General features: G+C 46.6%; 1 protein-coding gene across 1 annotated transcript in view; it reads right to left on the minus strand.

Moving 5' to 3' along the window:
- Positions 1–2,751: 2,751 nt before the first annotated feature.
- ADCY6 (adenylate cyclase 6) overlaps positions 2,752–19,447 on the minus strand; it is a 400,482-nt gene continuing 383,786 nt past the window's right edge. Inside the window, exon 23 of the mRNA XM_085600393.1 lies at positions 2,752–3,553. Within this exon, the coding sequence (XP_085456519.1) occupies positions 3,425–3,553 (129 nt within the window). The 3' untranslated portion in view covers positions 2,752–3,424. The remainder of the gene's footprint in view (positions 3,554–19,447) is intronic.

A 19,447-nucleotide genomic window follows, 5' to 3' on the forward strand; every position in this document is an offset into this window, starting at 1 on the left:
GGCCCGCCCGATTGGGCCAGCATGACAGATATCAACAGCTTGGGTAAAAGAAACCCACAGAGGAACAGACATTGCATAATGAGTGACTGCAGTGACAGCTGTCAAAAGTGCACTCCAGACGGACGTGACAGCTGCTGCAGCCCTCACTAACAGGTGGAGCAGCTTGGCAGAGAAAGCTTAACCAACACTCAGTAGTATCAATGAAGGTGAAGCCGAGGCCTTCAAATTTGACTATTCTGGTGCAACCAGAGCCCATGGTGGTTCAACTGCAATGTGGGCAAGGAAGACAAAGTACCTTTAGCTCCACAAATCTCCTCCCAAAAAACATGCTAACCCGAGTCATTAATAGATGCTTTGAGATGCACTCCAATACTGCAGGCGTCAAAGATGCAATCATAAGAGCTTGTCAGGCCTAAAAGCATCACCCAGATAGGTGAGAGAAGACACAGAAGATTTTTCTCTCTTATTCCTCCTTTTAGGAGTGGATTTAACAAATCTGTCCTTTACCATGTGCCCCGGAAAAAGGATACTGGGTTAGAGGGGTCTCTGAATAGGGGATCCCTTGCCTGCATTTCCTCTACAGCAGGATGTAAAATTGTTCTTGAGTATATTGACAAAAATATTTTTCAGACATCAAAAGTGCAACAGAAGGCTTTTTGTGCTTAGAGAAACACCAGCAGAAAAGGTGCACATTATGACAGACTGAAACGCAAAAATAAACTGGAGCCTATGTCGATTATTAAAACCTGTTTGGTAGATGTATAAGAGTAATAGCATGAAAAAGCCACAAATAAAAAAAGAAAATCATATTTTTGATAAAAAGACAAATCTGTCTGATCCAGGAGAAAATATGTGAAAACTTGGTTGCATGAGCTAGCTGGGTGACCGGAGGAGCCTGGGAATGCATGCAACAACCTATGTGCGAGATGATGCAGATTAGGTTTTTAAAATCTTATAGGGCTAGCGCACCTACTCCCTAATATTATCTTATGAAACACTTCCCTTTCAAATGACTGATGCTGCTGGGATGCAAGAACAAGCTGACATGGCTGCACACAAGGCAATGCACGTCGTCTAATGTGAGACAGAAAAGAAAATAGGGGAAGAAGGGCAGTTGGCGCTCAAATATTTTACATGATTCTTCTGTACACCCCCCTAGGCATAGGCCTTTGCCCCAGAGACTCACCATTGCATTTTGCGATACAGCCCTTACAGGTAGATTTGCAAATTAGCAAGCAAAGGGATGCGGGACTTGCAAACAAGATGCTGGTGACACTTGGGGTACTCTGGAGGCACTCAGCATTGGTACAACTTTGCAGAATACTGTTGAGGTTGCCTAGGTGGCCTGCTAGCACCCCCTGGTGCAGGCCTAGCTAGAGCAATTACTGGTTGCATTCACCTTGTGCAGGCTCCTAAGAGAGATGCCTGGCATCCTTCACACATCCCCACAGTGTGTCCCTTTTGACATGCTGCATTGCATCTGCGGTTAGGTGAAGTTGCCTGCAAAATAAACAACAACAAAAAAACCACCAAATACATCCTTCGCCGCGGTTCATTTTTTGTTCCTTTTTCAAAAAGTTTTTTCCTCTTTGGCACCACAAACGTGAATCCAATTTCTGAGCAAGAATCCAGGATATACTTTCGGCCTCAGCAGACAGGTGGTACGAACGCACCGATAAGCAGTATTTCCAGCGCAAACTGCAGCTAGTCTTAACCTTCCCAACGAAGCACAGCTCAGGCTTGCCTTTCAAGCACCTGCTCCCCAAGCACACAGCTGGTTGCTTAGTCCAAGGCGGCTGTATACGTCGGTCTTTGCATCCTCTCTATAATCAGAACATCCATGCAATTTTGGCACATGAGAAAATGGTTAAAAGCAGCAGCGTCACAGTGATGAGAGACAAGGCGTTTGTGAGGTGGTGCAGCACCGAGAAGCAATACTACAGGGAATAAAATGCAAAAAACACACAGCTCTGAACCTGCAAGAACACTTGGGCTGTCATGGGCCTAAGACCACCCCCTAAAAAGGCGACAACACCAAGTCTGTGCCATACTCCCAACTTTCATCTGAACAAGCATAATCTTGGTGGGTGTGGGGTTCCCAGCTATGGAAATCACAGCATATCTGTCTGACCTCCTCATACCCCGCCACCCATTTACATCTCCAATGCACAGCACGCAATAAACGTAAAAGTCTACAGGCCCCAGCCTGTTTAAGAGAAGCTGCCAAAAGAACAAGGGGACACCAAGGGAACATTCACTGTTTTCCTATACTTCTTGAAAAACACATTCAACACGTCTAGCACAGAACTATGGGGGTTCAGAGGTCTCTTTCACGCATCCCACGACTTTGTCCAACCACATGGATCTTTCAAATTTGACTGCCATATGCATGAGTCAACATCCTCTCAGTGCTGCACTAAATGGGACAAATGCTAACTGAGTATCCCCATCATTCCCAGACTGTCCACTTCTAAACAATCGCAGTTAACTAAGACACTAGCAGTGCAGTTCTTAGAAGAAAACTCCAAATGGATAAAAATGAACTTGGAAAATCAAGATGGGATTAGTGGTATTTCTTTCTGGGATCTTTCAGCGTCTCACACTCCTTCTCCCTACCCCCATGTAGTGCATACCGTGCAATAAGCTGAACAAGGCAACCCAGCACGCAGCTCGCTGCCACCAGCACCACAACTAGCGGCACATCCTTGTTCTTTGGTCAAAGTGTTTCTGTTTTGTCATTTCCTTTCATTGTTTTTGTTGCTGCTGATCGTTAGTTTTTGTCAGTTTAAAACTTAAAATAATTAAAAAGAAGGAAACTAAAATAAAACAAGTCCCTCCAAAATAAATAATTTGCAAGTACCGTCTGCAAATGCATTCTGGTGAAAAAGGGGTGGTTCCAGTCTCCTTGACGCCCACTTTGGCACAGGTTGTTGACGTCCTGAATCTTCCCTAACTGGCTGCACTTACAGGAGGTCAGTGGGGGATGATTCAAGGTGGAGGGAGCTCGTTTGTGATGAACTGGACGCAAAGGGATTACCTTAAAGTTACATCTCTCGCTGGCTCCTGTTAGCGCCACATTAGAAGCTTGGCTTCTCTTGCGCATTGTCCTGGTAAATGCCACAATAGGGAAAGCAGCCGCCTTCGGTCCTGGCTAAGTGCTGAAAAGCCCGGCCTCGCCCTGCAGTTGCACTCAATCTGCAGGACCGGCTTCCAAAACCACAAAAGACCCAGCCTGCTGTATGAAGTCTGGCTGGCTGCCAGAGCACCAACTCTCAAGACATGGGCAAGTACAAGATGAAGTGGTGTGTGGAGGCCGCTCTGCCTCCTTTATCCTGTTGAAGGGCAGCCGTAGTGGGTGACACTGGCCAAGCGGCCGTCACACTTGTCGAAGTTTCTTCCTTGCTCCTACGGGTCGAGGTTCCTGCTAGCTGCTCGTGGGTCCTTCACTCAGAAAGTAGGTGGTCATCTCACCCTTTCCTTTCACCTTTATGACCCCTCGGCACTCGAGCTTGTAACCTTTGTCTGCCAAGACTTGGTGCAGATCAGTCGTCACCTGAAAAAGTGCAAAACACATACAAAAACAATCAGAAAAACATTAACTTCAGTACCATGCAACAAAAATCAGACATGTTGTGTCATACTTCCATCTGCACAGGAGTGTGTATACCATGGCACACCAGCCACTACTCAAAGAATGTTGTGAGGCATCTTTCAAGGGTCATTCTCAAATACCCTTCTTTATAGGACTAAAATTGTTCTCCTCATTGTCTTTAATTCTTCAAGTCTATAGAAGAGCTCCCTCACCACCGTCGTCCCAGAGCTTGAAAACCTCAGCGTCCATTACAAGCCAGTCTCTTCCTACTTTTTAAAGGTTTCTCATTATCTTATGCATCCCTGCAAAATTATACACACACTTAAAGTCACCCTCTTCTTCAATGGATGCCCTGCACTACCTTCCCCAAGCGGGATTTAACATTCTCTGGTTCAACTTCTTAGACCTCTAAAAGCACTCTACCACCACCCTTGTTGCTGATCTTGCAAAACCCCAAGACCATTTATGGGGTTCGAAGTGCTCTCTTACAGGACGTACTGTCATGTTCCTCTGCCCCGAGTTACTGACTAAGTGTATCTAGTATCCTGACTTTTGAATTTTGGCCCGGTTGTCGTCATCCTACTTTATCGTGTGGTCAGAGACAGAGGCCTAGGCCTGTCCCTTCATACAAGTAAGGTTCTGGACCTGTTCTGTGAAGTGGAGTGACACACCAAGCATGGTCTCATTGACAGTGGATTACTGTCTCCGTCATGGTTTTAGCACAGAGTGCTGGTGACAACGTACCGCTTATTGTAAATCTATAGTTGCCACTAGACATTTTTATCTCTGTTTATAGTATGTAAAGTTCAGCTTCTATGCGGTTACCCAAATCCTAGCTTTCTTCCCAAGTGTACGTTAGGCATGTTTTGTGTATATAGCCTGCGTGGTACATGCATTTTGTCTGTGAGAGCAAAAGCAATAGAGACTCTTGGGGTCAATTTTGGCTACCCCTTAAATGGTAATGATTATTGCTGACAATTCTGAAGCTGAAGAGGCGGCATACACAATGCAGCGAGGGAAGAGAAGACCAGGCTCCTTCAGAAATCCAATTTGGCATTTCTCTTAGCAAGAGATTGCGGTTTAGTTTTCTTGTACTGCCATCAGGTGCATAGTACAGGAGAAGGATTCAAGTTTGATCTGTTGCAAACCTGTCCTAATCTGGTTTTCATAAACCTAAATGGATCACGCACTCCTTTGTAATCTTTTCAATATAAGAAAAGATACTTATGTTGAAGCGTGCAGAAGGGTATCGCTTTCTGATCTTTGAAGCGTGTTGTAACATATGTAAATTATAGCTCCCTGGGGAACGTCCCCTTAATGCACTGCCAATATTCCCAAAAGAGGGAGTGTTCCCATTAATCACCAGTTCAACATGTGCCTAGACCCCAAAGGGGAGGGGTGGTATTCGAGGAGCGATAGCAGATTGAGGCTCATGCTTGCCCACTATGGCCTAGGACACAAGTTGTGCTTTGCCTATGTATATGTGCAGTATTCCATTCTAGTGCACATTAAAGCCCTTTTTTTTCTTGATAAGTAATTGGGTGGACATTTGGTTATTGTGCGAATACTGAGGCCTTGACAGTTAGCAAGCTTCCCGCGTGCAATCTAAGCTTCCCTGACGAATGCTGGTATGTCGAGTCTTGTGGATTCGCCGTCTCCATTTGCTGACATGTGTGCAGCCATTTACTACTGATTATTTCGGGACTTCACTTTTGAATTTGCTTTAAACACTTGGCACCCAGTGGCTAAGTAGTAGAATATTTTCCCTGGATCGTGATTTATGTTCTGCTCCTTGCTTCTATAATCTCCCACTAGTTCTGATGATGCTCAAGCCACAGCGGGTCGAAACTTTGTCAATATCTTAGGCCTTGTGAACAATAAATACTTACGAGTTGTACAGGAGTTTTGATCAATGGAAGCCCTTTTGCTATACAAACTTCTATACTCTGTATTTTGCCTAGGGTTACATTGCTGCCTTGTATTATACACACTACAGCAGTAGCTTATGATTGCTCACCATGTGATGACTTGAGCACAGAGCACTATTTTCTGGAAACTGCTATATTGTATGGGTTCAATACTATTATTTATGCAAGTCGACTGGGTCTTTTTTAAAATCATTTTCTCTGTGTCATAACTGTTTTGATACATTTATTGTTCAGCCCCACATTTATGGTCCATCTGGAACCATTGTTTGTGCGATTGCATCCTGAGCTTCAGCATCCACACACTACCTCCCTGAGACGCCTGCGACTGCTCACCAGTGCTACCACTGAGTGTCAAGATCTTAGGAGGTTGTACTTGGCCCAGTTTGCAGAGCTGTAGTAGGAGAGGCATCAGAAGCAAACCTCAACCACCACGGTTAAGGGCCAATAGTCCCTGCATGCCTTGTATACCCCCCGAAAAAAATACAATCGGGTGTGACACCATTCAAAGAAAATCTCCCTTCACACCATAATACCAGATCCTCATCATCTACCCTGACAATCCATTCACAAACATGAAGCTATCCTGCACTTAAAATGCCCCATCTCTTCACCTCATTTCTGGCCCTGCCAGTCCCTTCATATAGCCAAAGCCACCCTCTCACTTTTTTTTCTGATGGCGCTCCCTCACACCTTCACAGTGCCCCATGTTACAGGAATCCATTCACAAACCAAACCTGTAATAGAAAAAGCCGCTAAAAGCAATTTCTTACCTCTCGGATTCTTTCTGTTCATGCACATCTCTTCACACTGCTAATGCTATCTCAAGGCCTTCCTCCTTCCCATCTTTCTCAGGCAAAAGTGTCAGCCTCATCACTTAACCCAAGTCAATCTGAGTACATGATGGAGTCAACATGGGTATAATGCACCATATAAATTCTGCATTCAGTACAATATCTGAATCCACCCACTCCTCCTATTTTACAGCTCCTGTCATTGCCTTACTCACTATGGTCATGCTAATTATTTTACTAGTTTAAAGGCCCATACTCAGGGGGCTTCCATCTTCTGAAAACAGAAGATTTAAAGAAAAAAGTGTTTTTTGTTTGTTTAGAATAGGTTACTTACCTGTAACTACAATTCTCCAGTGTTGATATATTTCATAGAATAGCATACTTCAAGTATTTCTTGCCGTCCCAGAATGCACACATTTAACAAAGTACTTTGCAAAACACCCAACTCTTTTTTTAATCTACTATGCAGCCAATGAGAAGGGTGGTATGACTGGACGAGGCAAGGCGTTCTGACTCTACTCTCCACTAGAGAGCATTCGCAGTTCAGATTTTTGCAGCTTTAAGGTCAACAGCAGGGGAACAACCTTTACAACGCAACTTTTACAACGCACTACACTTACAACGCATTTTTTACAACGCACAATCCATTACAACGCATGACATTACAACGCATGCCACTACAACGCATTTTTAAAAACTACCTTTACAACGCATTCCATTACAACGCATACTACCATTACAACGCATACCATTACAACGCATAATATAGTAATTTTTACCCCTATACTATCCAACACTTACCCTACTGTTGCACCCCCTGGAGTTAGAATAGTAATTTTTACCCCTATACTATCCAACACTTACCCTACTGTTGCACCCCCTGGAGTTAGAATAGTAATTTTTACCCCTATACTATCCAACACTTTCCCTACTGTTGCACCCCCTGGAGTTAGAATAGTAATTTTTACCCCTACACTATCCAACACTTACCCTACTGTTGCACCCCCTGGAGTTAGAATAGTAATTTTTAACCCTATACTATCCAACACTTACCCTACTGTTGCACCCCCTGGAGTTAGAATAGTAATTTTTACCCCTATACTATCCAACACTTACCCTACTGTTGCACCCCCTGGAGTTAGAATAGTAATTTTTACCCCTATACTATCTAATACTTACCTTAAATGCAATTTAATATTATGCGTTGTAATGGTATGCGTTGTAAAGGTAGTATGCGTTGTAATGGAAATGCGTTGTAAAGGTAGTTTTTAAAAATGCGTTGTAGTGTCCTGCGTTGTAATGTCATGCATTGTAATGGATTGTGCGTTGTAAAAAATGCGTTATAAGTGCATGCGTTGTAAAAGTGTGCGTTGTAACGACATACATCCTCAACAGCAACACTTAGAACCTCTTGTTAGGGAGGAATGTGTCTCGCAAGTGATTCGTAGACATGAAATGCTGGACGGCCGTAGCTACAGGAAAATGTCCTGCCCAGCACCAGATCATTTAGAGTCCTATGTTTTGAATTAGGACTAGCAAGAAGCACTTGAACAAAGACAGGAAGGTGGGAATGAAGTTCACCTTCATGAGAGAGATTACTGATCACTGGGTTCAATCTGCAAATGTCGGTCTGAGGGACGCCCGATAAGAGCTCACCAGCCATGTCACTATGCCTCCCGTGGAAGGTTATCTCATTCTTACAGGCCGGTTTTCCAGCTTTGTTGTGGCAATAAGTTATGCATGCAGCCATGGAGTATGGAATGTTTTGCTTTCATAGAGCTTTGTCTTTGTTACGATTTACAAACATTAAAACTGTTAATTTGTAAAGAAATGTGTTCTGGTGCATTCCAGAAAACATCCTTAACACCTCTTGATATTCAGTATGTTGCAAAATGTTTCTGCTGAAGTAGTATAACCCAGCAATAAGTATATATTGCCACCTGCTGAATCAGACGATAGTACTTCAGTAGCCAGAGGATGAACCGTTGATTTGGTTTTAGCACCACTGTATCTTCAAAGGATCTTAGATAGGGTAATTTGGCTAAAAAACTCTTAGATTGTATCATTGCGTCTTGTCAAGGTGATGGCTAATAAGAAAAGGATTATGCTACTTACCCAGTAAGCGTCTGTTCTTGGCATGTAGAGCTGTAGATTCACATGCTTTGCATACCCCTGCCATCTAGTGTTGGGTCCGGATGTTTGCAAGTTGGTTTTCTTCTAAGAAGTATTTTCTAGTCGCAAGGTAAGGTGACAGTGCGCATGGGCATCAACTCCATTGTTAGATTGTTTTCCCACAAGAGGGTGAGATTGGAGTAAGGATAGCACAGAGATGTCCATGCATATATAATGTAAATAATGACAACAGCAACAGGTGCCCGGGGAGGTGGGAGGGTGCATGTGAATCTACAGCTCTACATGGCAAGACCTGATGCTTACTGGGTAAGTAGCATAATCCGTTTGAGGCATGTGTGCTGTAGATACACATGCTTTGCATAGACTATATTAGTAGTATTCTCCCAAAGCGGTGGCTAACTGGTAGACGTTGCAGCAGTTTGAAAACGTTTTTTAGCTTTGCTTGCTCTACATTGGCTTGTTGACATGCTAACACATCTACACAGTAGTGTGTGGTGTGGACCATGCTGCTGCCTTACAAAGGTCAGCTATAGGGATGTTACCTACAAAAGCCAAATACGCTCCTATTTTACGAGTGGCATGCTCTCTAGGAGGTAGAGATAAAGTGTATTTACCTTTAGTGTAGCAGGAGGTTTGAATGTATTTAACAATCCATCTTGCAATACCAGATTTAGAATTGGATTGCCTTTGTGAGGAGTAGCAAATGCAATAAATAATTGTTTTGCGAAATTCCTTTGTTCTTTAAATGTAGTACAATAGCGCCAGCGCCCTTCGGACATGAAGAGTATGAAGAGCTCTTTCTGCTATCGAATTAGGTTGCGGAAAGAACACAGGCTACTCAACTGATTGGTTGATATGAAAAGCAGAAACCACTTTGGGAATGAATTTTGGGTTTGTGCGAAGAACTACTCTTTCTTTATGAAGTTCTAGGGTTAAAGCCTGTAAATATATAACAAATCTTTCCCATTTTGCTGCATAGCATGCCCTGGTAGTAGGCTTTCTTGCTTCCTTAAGAATGATCATACATTCTGGTGGCAAGTTGAGGTAGCCAACCTCTATGATTTCAGGAGCCAAAACGCTAGATTGATCTCTTTGAGATTTGGGTGTCTGACTTCTCCATGATTCTGCGTGAGAAGACTGGAATTGGGATGCAGCTTTTGATGTGGAACTACTGACAATTCTAAATGTGTTGTGAACCACGGTTGACAAGCCCAAGTGGGAGTAACTAGAATCAGTGTGAGGGATGTTTGCCTGAGCTTCTAAACCAGAAATGGAAGGAGAGGGAGAGGTGGAAAAGCGTAGGGAAATATCCCTGTCCAATTCATCCATGGGGCATTGCCTTTGGATAGAGGGTGTGGGAACCTGGAGGCGAAGTTTGGGCATTTTGAGTTGTCCACTGTGGCGAACAGATCAATTTGTGGGAATCCCCATTGTTGAAAGTATAGAAGGAGAACCTGGGGATGAAGTTGCCACTCGTGTATTTGTTGCCGCCTTCTGTTTAGGAGGTTGGCAATCTGATTCTCAAGTCCTGGGAGGTCCTCTGCCAGAAGATAAACACTGTGATGAATTGCCCAAAGCCAAATGGTCTGAGAGGCGTGACAGTTGCAGAGAATGTGTCCCCCACCCCTGTTTTTGTACATAGTACATCGCTGTAATATTGTCCGTGTGAACTAGGACAACTTTCCCTATGAGGTGAGACTGAAAGGCTTTCAGTGCTAGATATACTAGAAGCTCTAGACAGTTGATGTGCAGAGCTTTGTACTTGTTGTCCCATAGACCTTGAATTGTAAAGCTGAGAAGATGGGCACCCCAACCTGTGAGGGATGCATCTGCTGTTAGCACGATCTGTGGAACAGGGTCGATGAAGGGCTGCCCTTTAGAACAATATGGCGTGTTCCACCAGTGCAGAAAGTGATGGGTGCGGCTGTCTACCAACACTAGATCTGTGAATTGACCCAAAGACAGATTCCATTGACGTGCTATGCACTCTTGTAGAGGACGCACGTGAAATCCTGCATGACGTACCATTGCAATGCATGATGCCATCATCCCCAACAGTTGCATGAAAGTCCTGGCTGCTAAGTAGTGATTGGCCTGAAACCTTATTAGTAGAGATTGAATATTTGGAATTATGGCTGCATTGGGAGAGGCTAGAGCTGTGCAAGTGTTTAGAGTCGCTCCCAGATAGGACTACATTTGTGAAGGCTGAAGGTGAGACTTCTGCACATTGACCATGAAACCCAATTGGTGGAGTAGATCTAATGAAGTCTGAGTGTGGCGTAGACACTTTTGGTGTGTGCTGGCTTTGATGAGCCAGTCGTCCAGATATGGGAAGACAAGAACCTGTTGTCTTTTGAGGTGTGCCGCCACCACTGTTAGACATTTTGTGAACACTCTGGGAGCAGTAGTAACTCCTAGTGTTTCCTGCTATCACAAATCTGAGGTATTTGCGATGATCTGGGTGAACCGAAATACGAAAGTAAGTGTCTTTTAAGTCCAGAGTGGACATAAAATCACCTTGCTGAAGCAGTGGAAGGACCTATTGAAGGGAGACTGTAGGAGAGTAGGGTCTGCTATCCTATGGTCACCCCAAATTTTTGCTTTTTGCTTCACTGGTTTTTGACATATTGAGGCTGTGGGCCTGCTAATCAGACCCCCAGCCTGCTGTTCTCTCTACTAAATTAACACTATGCACTCTAGGTGCATAACCAATTGGAACTAGATCACCCTGTGAGCCCCTTGTACCAGTGTACACTAGGTACCCAGGGCATTGGTGTATCTAAGGCCTACCAGGGGCTGAAGCATGTATTATGCCACCCCTGGCCTGGCCTAGCAATTTGACACAACTGGCTGATCACTCAGCTGGGGTAAGTTGGTGTAACCACCTCTTACTTAGGTGTAGTATACCTATACCTAACCTTAATTGGCACACATGTTAACCTATAAGTCACTGCCTGGCCTTCACCTTGGGGGTGCCCAGGAGTGGACGCCTCACAGGGAAAAGCCAGGATGGGTTCCACAGCGGTATTCGTACAAGCGCCGAGAGGCCTCCGGGTAGTCGTGCGCTATACAAGTATCCATACATTTACATTTACATTTACTCCTATGGCAGGCCTTAACAATCCTGAAGGCAGAGTGCTTGGTTCCATGTGAGATGGTGCTCTGGCATGAGCTGGGCCTGTCTGCAGTGGTCGGAACAACTTCCTTCTACTGTTTCCAGATATCGTCATACCATATACTCTTAAGTGCATTATGAACCTCGCGGTTAAATTCTAACTTTGGTTTGGCTTTATCAAAACATGTCGAGTAAGGTGTCATACGAATTGGAATACTAACCCCTCGCCAATTCTGGCGACGGGGTTAGCATTCCACCCTTCTAGAGGGACACGACATGTACAGTACCTGAAACCCGGGTAAAATCAGACATAGCCTCAGCTCCACAAAATGGATGCTGCCACCACAGACACAAGTCTGCCCTCCTGCTGCTGGGAGTCCTTCCAGCTTGGGAGACGTGGACAAAGGGTTTCCTGCCAGGGGAGGTGCGAGCACCACCCCAGACAGGATTTTGTGTATTGGTCAGGTAGGGCTTGAATGGAATCAGACATGCCTGAGGCTCACAAGGAGCCTCGGTGCATATGCCAGTTCAAACCGGTCCTGGGGCACACCAGCCCCAGACCTGGGGCGAGCTGGACAAAGGATTGGGGGTGTAACCACCCCCCTTCCTGGTCCCACCCTTAGGGAGGGACCTAGCAGGTAGTCCAGCCCCTAGAATCCGCTTAAAGGTAGGAGCTGTGTCCTAAGACTTTAGACATCCTGAAATCAACTTAAACTAAAGAAGAAGACGGGAACTTCGATGCTCTGCTGCACAGAGGACTGAAGGAAATCTCCCCTATGGTCAGGGAGTGACCATCTTGCTAACGCAAGCACCAACCAGCAACTCGACGTCTGCTTTGCCGCCGCCTCCTGCCGGAGCCCGAGCCCAGAGCCTGACAAGACCTGGATCTCCAGACCTCTCACCGCCCGATCCACAGTCCCTGAAAAGAAGGAACCCGTGGAGGCACCGAGACACGTGGAGCCAGCCATCTTGGAAGACCGACGACAAGCTGCAAGCGCGACAACAGAGGCTCCCTCCAAGTTGTGCTTTGGGTCCTGAGAAGCCCAACCACCGAGCAGCATCTGCACCAAAGGTGAGCCCTCCAGCATCTCCACGATCTGCGTGGGGCCCCTCTGCATTTTGCATCTCGACGCGCCTGCCCGGTCTCTGGCCCGTGGGCTAGTGGCCATTTTGGCGACCTAAATTGAAATCTACGATGCTGGTCTGGTTGCTCCAGACTGGCCCCAGCTGCTCTCCAAAGGAGCATCCCCTCTGACCTTGCTGGTCAGAACAATCAGCTTTCCTCTCTTTCCACGACTCCTGCCTTTGCCAAGGCTTGTTTGCTTCTTTCGAGTCGCCGACACCGCGAGCCTGCGTGGGACAGCTCGTGAACCGACTCCTGGACGTCGTCAACCTTCAGGGACCACGTGGCTGCGGAGACAAGCTACACCTCATCACCTGTTTGCACCCGACATCGCCTGGTACCCACCTGGTGCCACGCTGGTCACTGGCTAGTGACTGTGAACACTGTCCCCTCTGCTTTCAGGTCTTCTACAACTCCGATCCACCCTTGGATCCAACGCAGCTCTTCAGGACCGACCGCCTGCAGCATCTTTGTCATCAGGCTCCATTGAATCGATAGAAGAAACCCGACGCACTTCGAGACCTATGCACCCGCTTCCTGTGGGTGAGGTAACGCTGGCACTCCGGTGCCCAAGTGTAGAGAAACATCTCTAGTGTCTGTGCTTTGAATCTTAAATTCGTAGTCCATCCAGAAGACCCTTTCTGCAGTAACTTTTAAACTTTTACGCACCCATTGAAAACCTATGGGAGCCCGCGTGTAACTTTCCTCACTGCACACGCGACCCGTGGACCTCCTGGTCACTAACTGAAGTTAGCTCCTTGTAGGCCCAGCGATTCTAGAGGCCCTAGGCCTTTTCCCTTTCCTGTTCGTGGTACTTATACCACTATTTTAGTATATGGTTTGAGTGGCCACCAGGGCCCATCCATAGAAAGTGCAACTTCTGTATATTATAACATTGTCTTGTTTAACGATTTGTGCTCCTGTGCTCATAAAGAGTCTAGGGGATACTTTGAGAAATAAATACATATACATAAATACATATATACATATATATTTTGAATATATATCTGTGTGGTGTCCTTTCATTGGTATAAAGGTACATGTGGTAAAACAGCCTGCTTAACACGCTTTAACGAGTTTAGCCTCAAAGACTGCTTAGCCTACGCTACCACTAGGGCAGCTAGTCCGAAAAGGTTGACTTACAACCACACCATAAGGGTTGCTTGGCATGGTACAGGGTGGTCACTTTAACTAGTGAACATCATATACCAGGCCAACTTCTCACATTGGTGAGCAGCGGTTGGATTTGAGCTTGCTGTGTTTTACCATTGTAATCTCTTGGTTACCAATTGAAAGATCACATAGGTACCTGTAGGTACATATAAAACAAGATTAGATATACTTAAGTTCTACTGAACTTAGTTGTTGTAGAGCAAAGGGAGTAGCACACCCTGACTACAACTACTAGATAGGTTTAGTAGGTAAACCCAAGTGTAGGTAGTTGCAACACACCCACCCACACTTAAGAGCAATGGCTGGGGCAGAGGGGTCCAATGTACCCATCTCTGTCGAGAGTGACCCCCAAAGGGCACCAACCATCTTTGCTACCCTAAATCAAAATGAGCTCAGGCAGTAGGCAAATATCAGGGGCCTTAAACAGCCCAGGAACCCTACCTCTGCTGAACTCAGGGAGCTCTTACAAGCTGATGAAGATCAGAGAGCTCTCAACAAAACCTCCCAGTTAGGCCCCTTAGGGACTGGAACAGGAGGCCCCCCTTCTGAAGATGCCACTGAAATGACCCTTTCCCACAGTCGACCCTTAGTTGAGAATCTGACCACAGATGATGAGAATCAGCATAGGGACAGGGATGACAAAGGGGGTGAATCTGACAGTAGCAGTAGTTCAGATGGGAGAGATAGCCCAGTGCCAGGTGGTAGACCTGGCTCAGCTAACCTAAGGCTACTGGGGACTGAAAATGGGGTCACCCCATTGGATCTCCCTAGTGGACTTAACCAGGGGCTTGGGAGGAGGAGGAATCACTCAGGTGACTCTGATGCTTCTCATGCCTCTAGAGGCTCTCAAGGTCACTCCAGGAGAAGGATGACCACCCCTCAGAGGAGGGAGCATGAGGCCAGAATGCAGGAAGCTCAGCTGAGGATCAGGAGACAGGAGCTAGAAGTAGCCCTGATGGAAGAGAAACTGAGCAAGGCTAGGCAACCTAAAGAGAGTGGGTCTATACCCACTGGTGGCAGCATTGTCCCTAAGGACAAGGATAGGGTCTTTGACAATAGGAACCTGTCCAAGGTTGAGCCCCCCTACAAAAGTGGGGATGACATCCACAAATGGATGACTGCTCTTGAGAGAGCCTGCAAAGTGCAGCAGGTTCCTGAAGACCAGTGGGCAGCAATCTTATGGCTCTCCTTTGAAGGTAGAGGCAGAGATAGACTCCTCACTGTTAGAGAGGAGGATGTCAGAAACTACAGAGCCCTGAAGAGTGTCCTAGTTGATGGGTTAGGCTTAACCACTGAACAGTACAGGTTAATGTTCAGAGACACCTAGAAGACACAGACTCAGGACTGGTCTGAATACATTGAATGTGCCACTAAGGCTTTGGAGGGTTGGTTGCTGGGAATTAAGGTATCTGATTATACAGGATTGTACAATTTGATGATGAGAGAACAGATTTTAAATAACTGTCAGAACCAGCAACTGCATCAACACTTGGTTGACTCAGATCTGACCTCTCCCCAAGAATTGGGAAAGAAGGCAGACAAATGGGTCAGAACCAGGGTTAAGCAAAAGAACCAGAACCAGGGCCAAGGGGGTGATCAGAAGAAAACAGACCAAAAGGGTGGAGATCAGAAACCTAAAGACCAGAAGTCTTCAACAGGGCCCCAAACTAGTACTAACGAGGGTGGGTCCCAACCTAAAGGGAAGAAGAAAGAAGGTCCAAAGAAACCCTGGTGCAAATTTTGCAAGAATACAACTCACTGGACCAGTGATTGTAAGAAGGGTGGAGCCCCCAACACTGTTGCCCCTAAGGCACCTGCTCCCAGTACTACTGTTAGCAGTGTTGGTCCCCAGACAAAGGGTGTAGTGGGAATCCCTATGGGAACTGAAGGAGATTCTGACTTAGACAGAACCCTGACACAGGCAGTCTTGATCTGTGATGGGGACATGGATTTGTCCCTGACTGTGAGCCCCAGTAACCTGGGCAAGTACAGACAGACTCCTTTAATAAATGAAAAAGTGGCTAAAGCCTACAGGGACACATGTGCCAGTGTCACTATGGTGACACCAGGCTTTGTGGACCCTGGACAGTACATACCAGGTGAGAACTACCTGGTGACCAATGCCAGCAATGCCACTACTTCACATAGTGTGGCTGTTGTTAACTTCTCATGGGGAGGGGTAACTGGCCTCAAAAGGGTTGTGGTTAGTGCAGACCTCCCAGTAGAATGTTTGTTGGGCAATGACCTAGAGAGTTCTCTATGGTCAGAAGTAGAGTACAGGACACATGCAGAGATGTTAGGTATATCACCACATGTCCTTGCTGTGACCAAGTCACAGGCCAAAAAGTGCCTTACTGAACCACAGGTCTTGGATCCTGGAACAATGGACCAAGCACCTACCAAGAAGAAGAACAGGAGGGTTAAGGCTGTGCCTTCCCCCCTGCCTCCAAGTGATGATCAGCCTTCCCAGGAAGATGATCTAGAGAACCCTGAAGGAACTGTCCCTGAAGAGCTTGAACCTGATCAGGTTGAGTTTCTGGGGACAGGGGGACCTTCCAGGGCTGACTTGGGGCAGGCTCAGTTATCCTGTCCATCTCTTGAACCCCTCAGACAGCTGGCTGCTGCTGAGGCTGCTGGGAATGCTCAAGGTACCCATAAAGTGTATTGGGATGAAGGGCTCCTTTATTCAGAGGCTAGAGACCCAAAACCTGCTGCAACCAGGAGGTTGGTTATACCTCTGCCATTTAGGGGCTTCCTTCTTACCTTGGCCCATGATATTCCTCTAGCAGGACACTTAGGCCAGAACAAGACTTGGGACAGGCTTGTCCCTCACTTTCACTGGCCTCACATGAATGAAGATACCAAGGAGTTTTGTCGCTCCTGTGTGACCTGCCAAGCCAGTGGCAAATCAGGTGGCACAACAAAGGCCCCCCTAATACCACTACCTGTGGTGGGGGTTCCCTTTGAAAGAGTGGGAATAGATATAGTGGGTCCCATGGATCCTCCCACTGCATCTGGGCACAGATTTATACTGGTGGTAGTGGATCATGCCACCAGGTATCCAGAGGCAATTCCCCTTAGGACCACTACAGCTCCTGTTGTGGCCAGGGCCCTGCTGGGAGTATTCTCCAGAGTGGGGTTTCCCAAGGAGGTGGTTTCTGACAGAGGTACCAACTTCATGTCAGGATACTTGACAGCTATGTGGAAGGAATGTGGTATCAACTACAAGTTCACCACTCCTTATCACCCACAATGCAATGGGCTTGTTGAGAGATTCAACAAGACCCTAAAGGGTATGATCAAAGGATTACCTGAAAAGCTCAGGCGAAGATGGGACATCCTTCTACCCTGCCTTCTGTTTGCTTACAGAGAGGTCCCACAAAAAGGAGTTGGCTACAGCCCCTTTGAATTGTTGTTTGGGCACCCTGTAAGAGGCCCACTGTGTTTAGTGAAGGAAGGATGGGAGTTACCTCTCAAAAAGCCTAAACAAGACATAGTGGACTATGTACTTGGTCTCCGCTCCAGGATGGCTGAGTATATGGAGAAGGCATCCAAAAACCTTGAGGCAAGCCAGGCCTTACAGAAAGCTTGGCATGACCAAAAGGCTGTCTTGGTTGAGTATCAGCCAGGACAGAAGGTATGGGTGTTGGAGCCAGTGGCCCCAGCAGCACTCCAAGACAAATGGTCTGGACCCCATACAATCCTGGAAAAGAAGGGAGAGGTCACCTACTTGGTGGACCTAGGAACTCCCAGGAGTCCCCACAGGGTACTCCATGTTAACAGGTTAAAAGCATATGTTGCAAAAACAACAATTGATGGACAGAATGCAGAACAATGTCATACATTCACCCCAGTACAGAGATCTGGGCCTAAATCCATCGTTTTTTTGCTCACCATGCCTTTCCAGTTTGAACCCAGCCATATGCAAATCAGTCTTGACCCTGTGCCCCATGGGAACAGTCCAGCCCGAACTGCCAAGCCAGGTCCTCCCTGGACTGGAAACAAGCATCCTAGGACCGGTTTCGGGCTTTCAGCCCTCGTCAGCCAGGATAGCCTGATTCCAGTGGCATGGAGAGCAAGGGACTCACGTCTGAGCATACCCTTCCCACTCGGGGTGACAAATGCAAAAACAACAATTGATGGACAGAATGCAGAACAATGTCATACATTCACCCCAGTACAGAGATCTGGGCCTAAATCCATCGTTTTTTTGCTCACCATGCCTTTCCAGTTTGAACCCAGCCATATGCAAATCAGTCTTGACCCTGTGCCCCATGGGAACAGTCCAGCCCGAACTGCCAAGCCAGGTCCTCCCTGGACTGGAAACAAGCATCCTAGGACCGGTTTCGGGCTTTCAGCCCTCGTCAGCCAGGATAGCCTGATTCCAGTGGCATGGAGAGCAAGGGACTCACGTCTGAGCATAACGGTGATGGATTAAACCCAGATCAGTTGACTGGGGGTGAGTGCTTGCAATGATCAACACTCCGTCCATCATTTCCTTTGGTTTTTGCTGTGTTCGCCATAAGTTGGCAGGGTATGCTCAGACGTGAGTCCCTTGCTCACTTTGCCACTGGATTCAAGCAAGCCTGGCTGAAGACGGCTGAAATGCCAGAAACTGGTCCTAGGAAGCTTGTTTCCGGTCCAGGGAAGACATGGCTTGGCAGTTCGGGCTGCACTGTTCCCATGAGGCACAGGGTCAGACTGATTTGCATATGGTCATATCTGAACTGGGGTGGCAGAGCGGGCTAAATAACGGTGATGGATTAAACCCAGATCAGTTGACTGGGGGTGAGTGCTTGCAATGATCAACACTCCGTCCATCATTTCCTTTGGTTTTTGCTAAAAGCATATGTTGACAGGGCAGAGATGGGCTTGCTCATGGCTACAGATGAGGGACAGGAGGAAGAGAGTGACCCTCTCCCAGATCTGTTGTCTCAGAACCCTGAGGATGGCTCAGTTGAAGGAGTGACCCTTGGAGGCAACCTCACTGAACATCAGCAGATTGAATGTAGACAGGTTCTACAATCATTTCAACATATGTTCTCCTTGATACCTAGTCAAACTGACTGGTGCACCCATGTGGTGGACACTGGTGACAGTCTGCCTGTGAAGAACAAACTTTACAGACAACCTGACCACGTCAGGGACTGTATAAAGGCTGAGGTACACAAAATGCTGGAACTGGGTGTCATTGAACCCTCAGAGAGCCCCTGGGCTAGCCCAGTGGTTCTGGTCCCCAAACCTCACACCAAAGATGGCAAGAGAGAGATGAGGTTCTGTGTGGATTACAGAGGACTCAATGCTGTCACTAGGACAGATGCACATCCTATTCCAAGGGCAGATGAGCTCATAGATAAACTAGCTTCTGCTAAGTTTTTGAGCACATTTGACTTGACAGCTGGCTATTGGCAAATCAGGTTAGCTGAGGAGTCCAAGGCCAAAACAGCATTCTCAACCCCAGGTGGGCACTACCAGTTTGTGGTGATGCCCTTTGGTCTGAAGAATGCACCTGCCACCTTCCAAAGGTTGGTGAATCAAGTCCTTACTGGGTTGGATGACTTTTGTGCAGCATATCTTGATGACATTGCTGTC

The sequence above is a fragment of the Triturus cristatus genome, chromosome 4_2, assembly GCF_964204655.1.
Source record: "Triturus cristatus chromosome 4_2, aTriCri1.1, whole genome shotgun sequence".
In the NCBI taxonomy this organism is placed as follows: domain Eukaryota; kingdom Metazoa; phylum Chordata; class Amphibia; order Caudata; family Salamandridae; genus Triturus; species Triturus cristatus.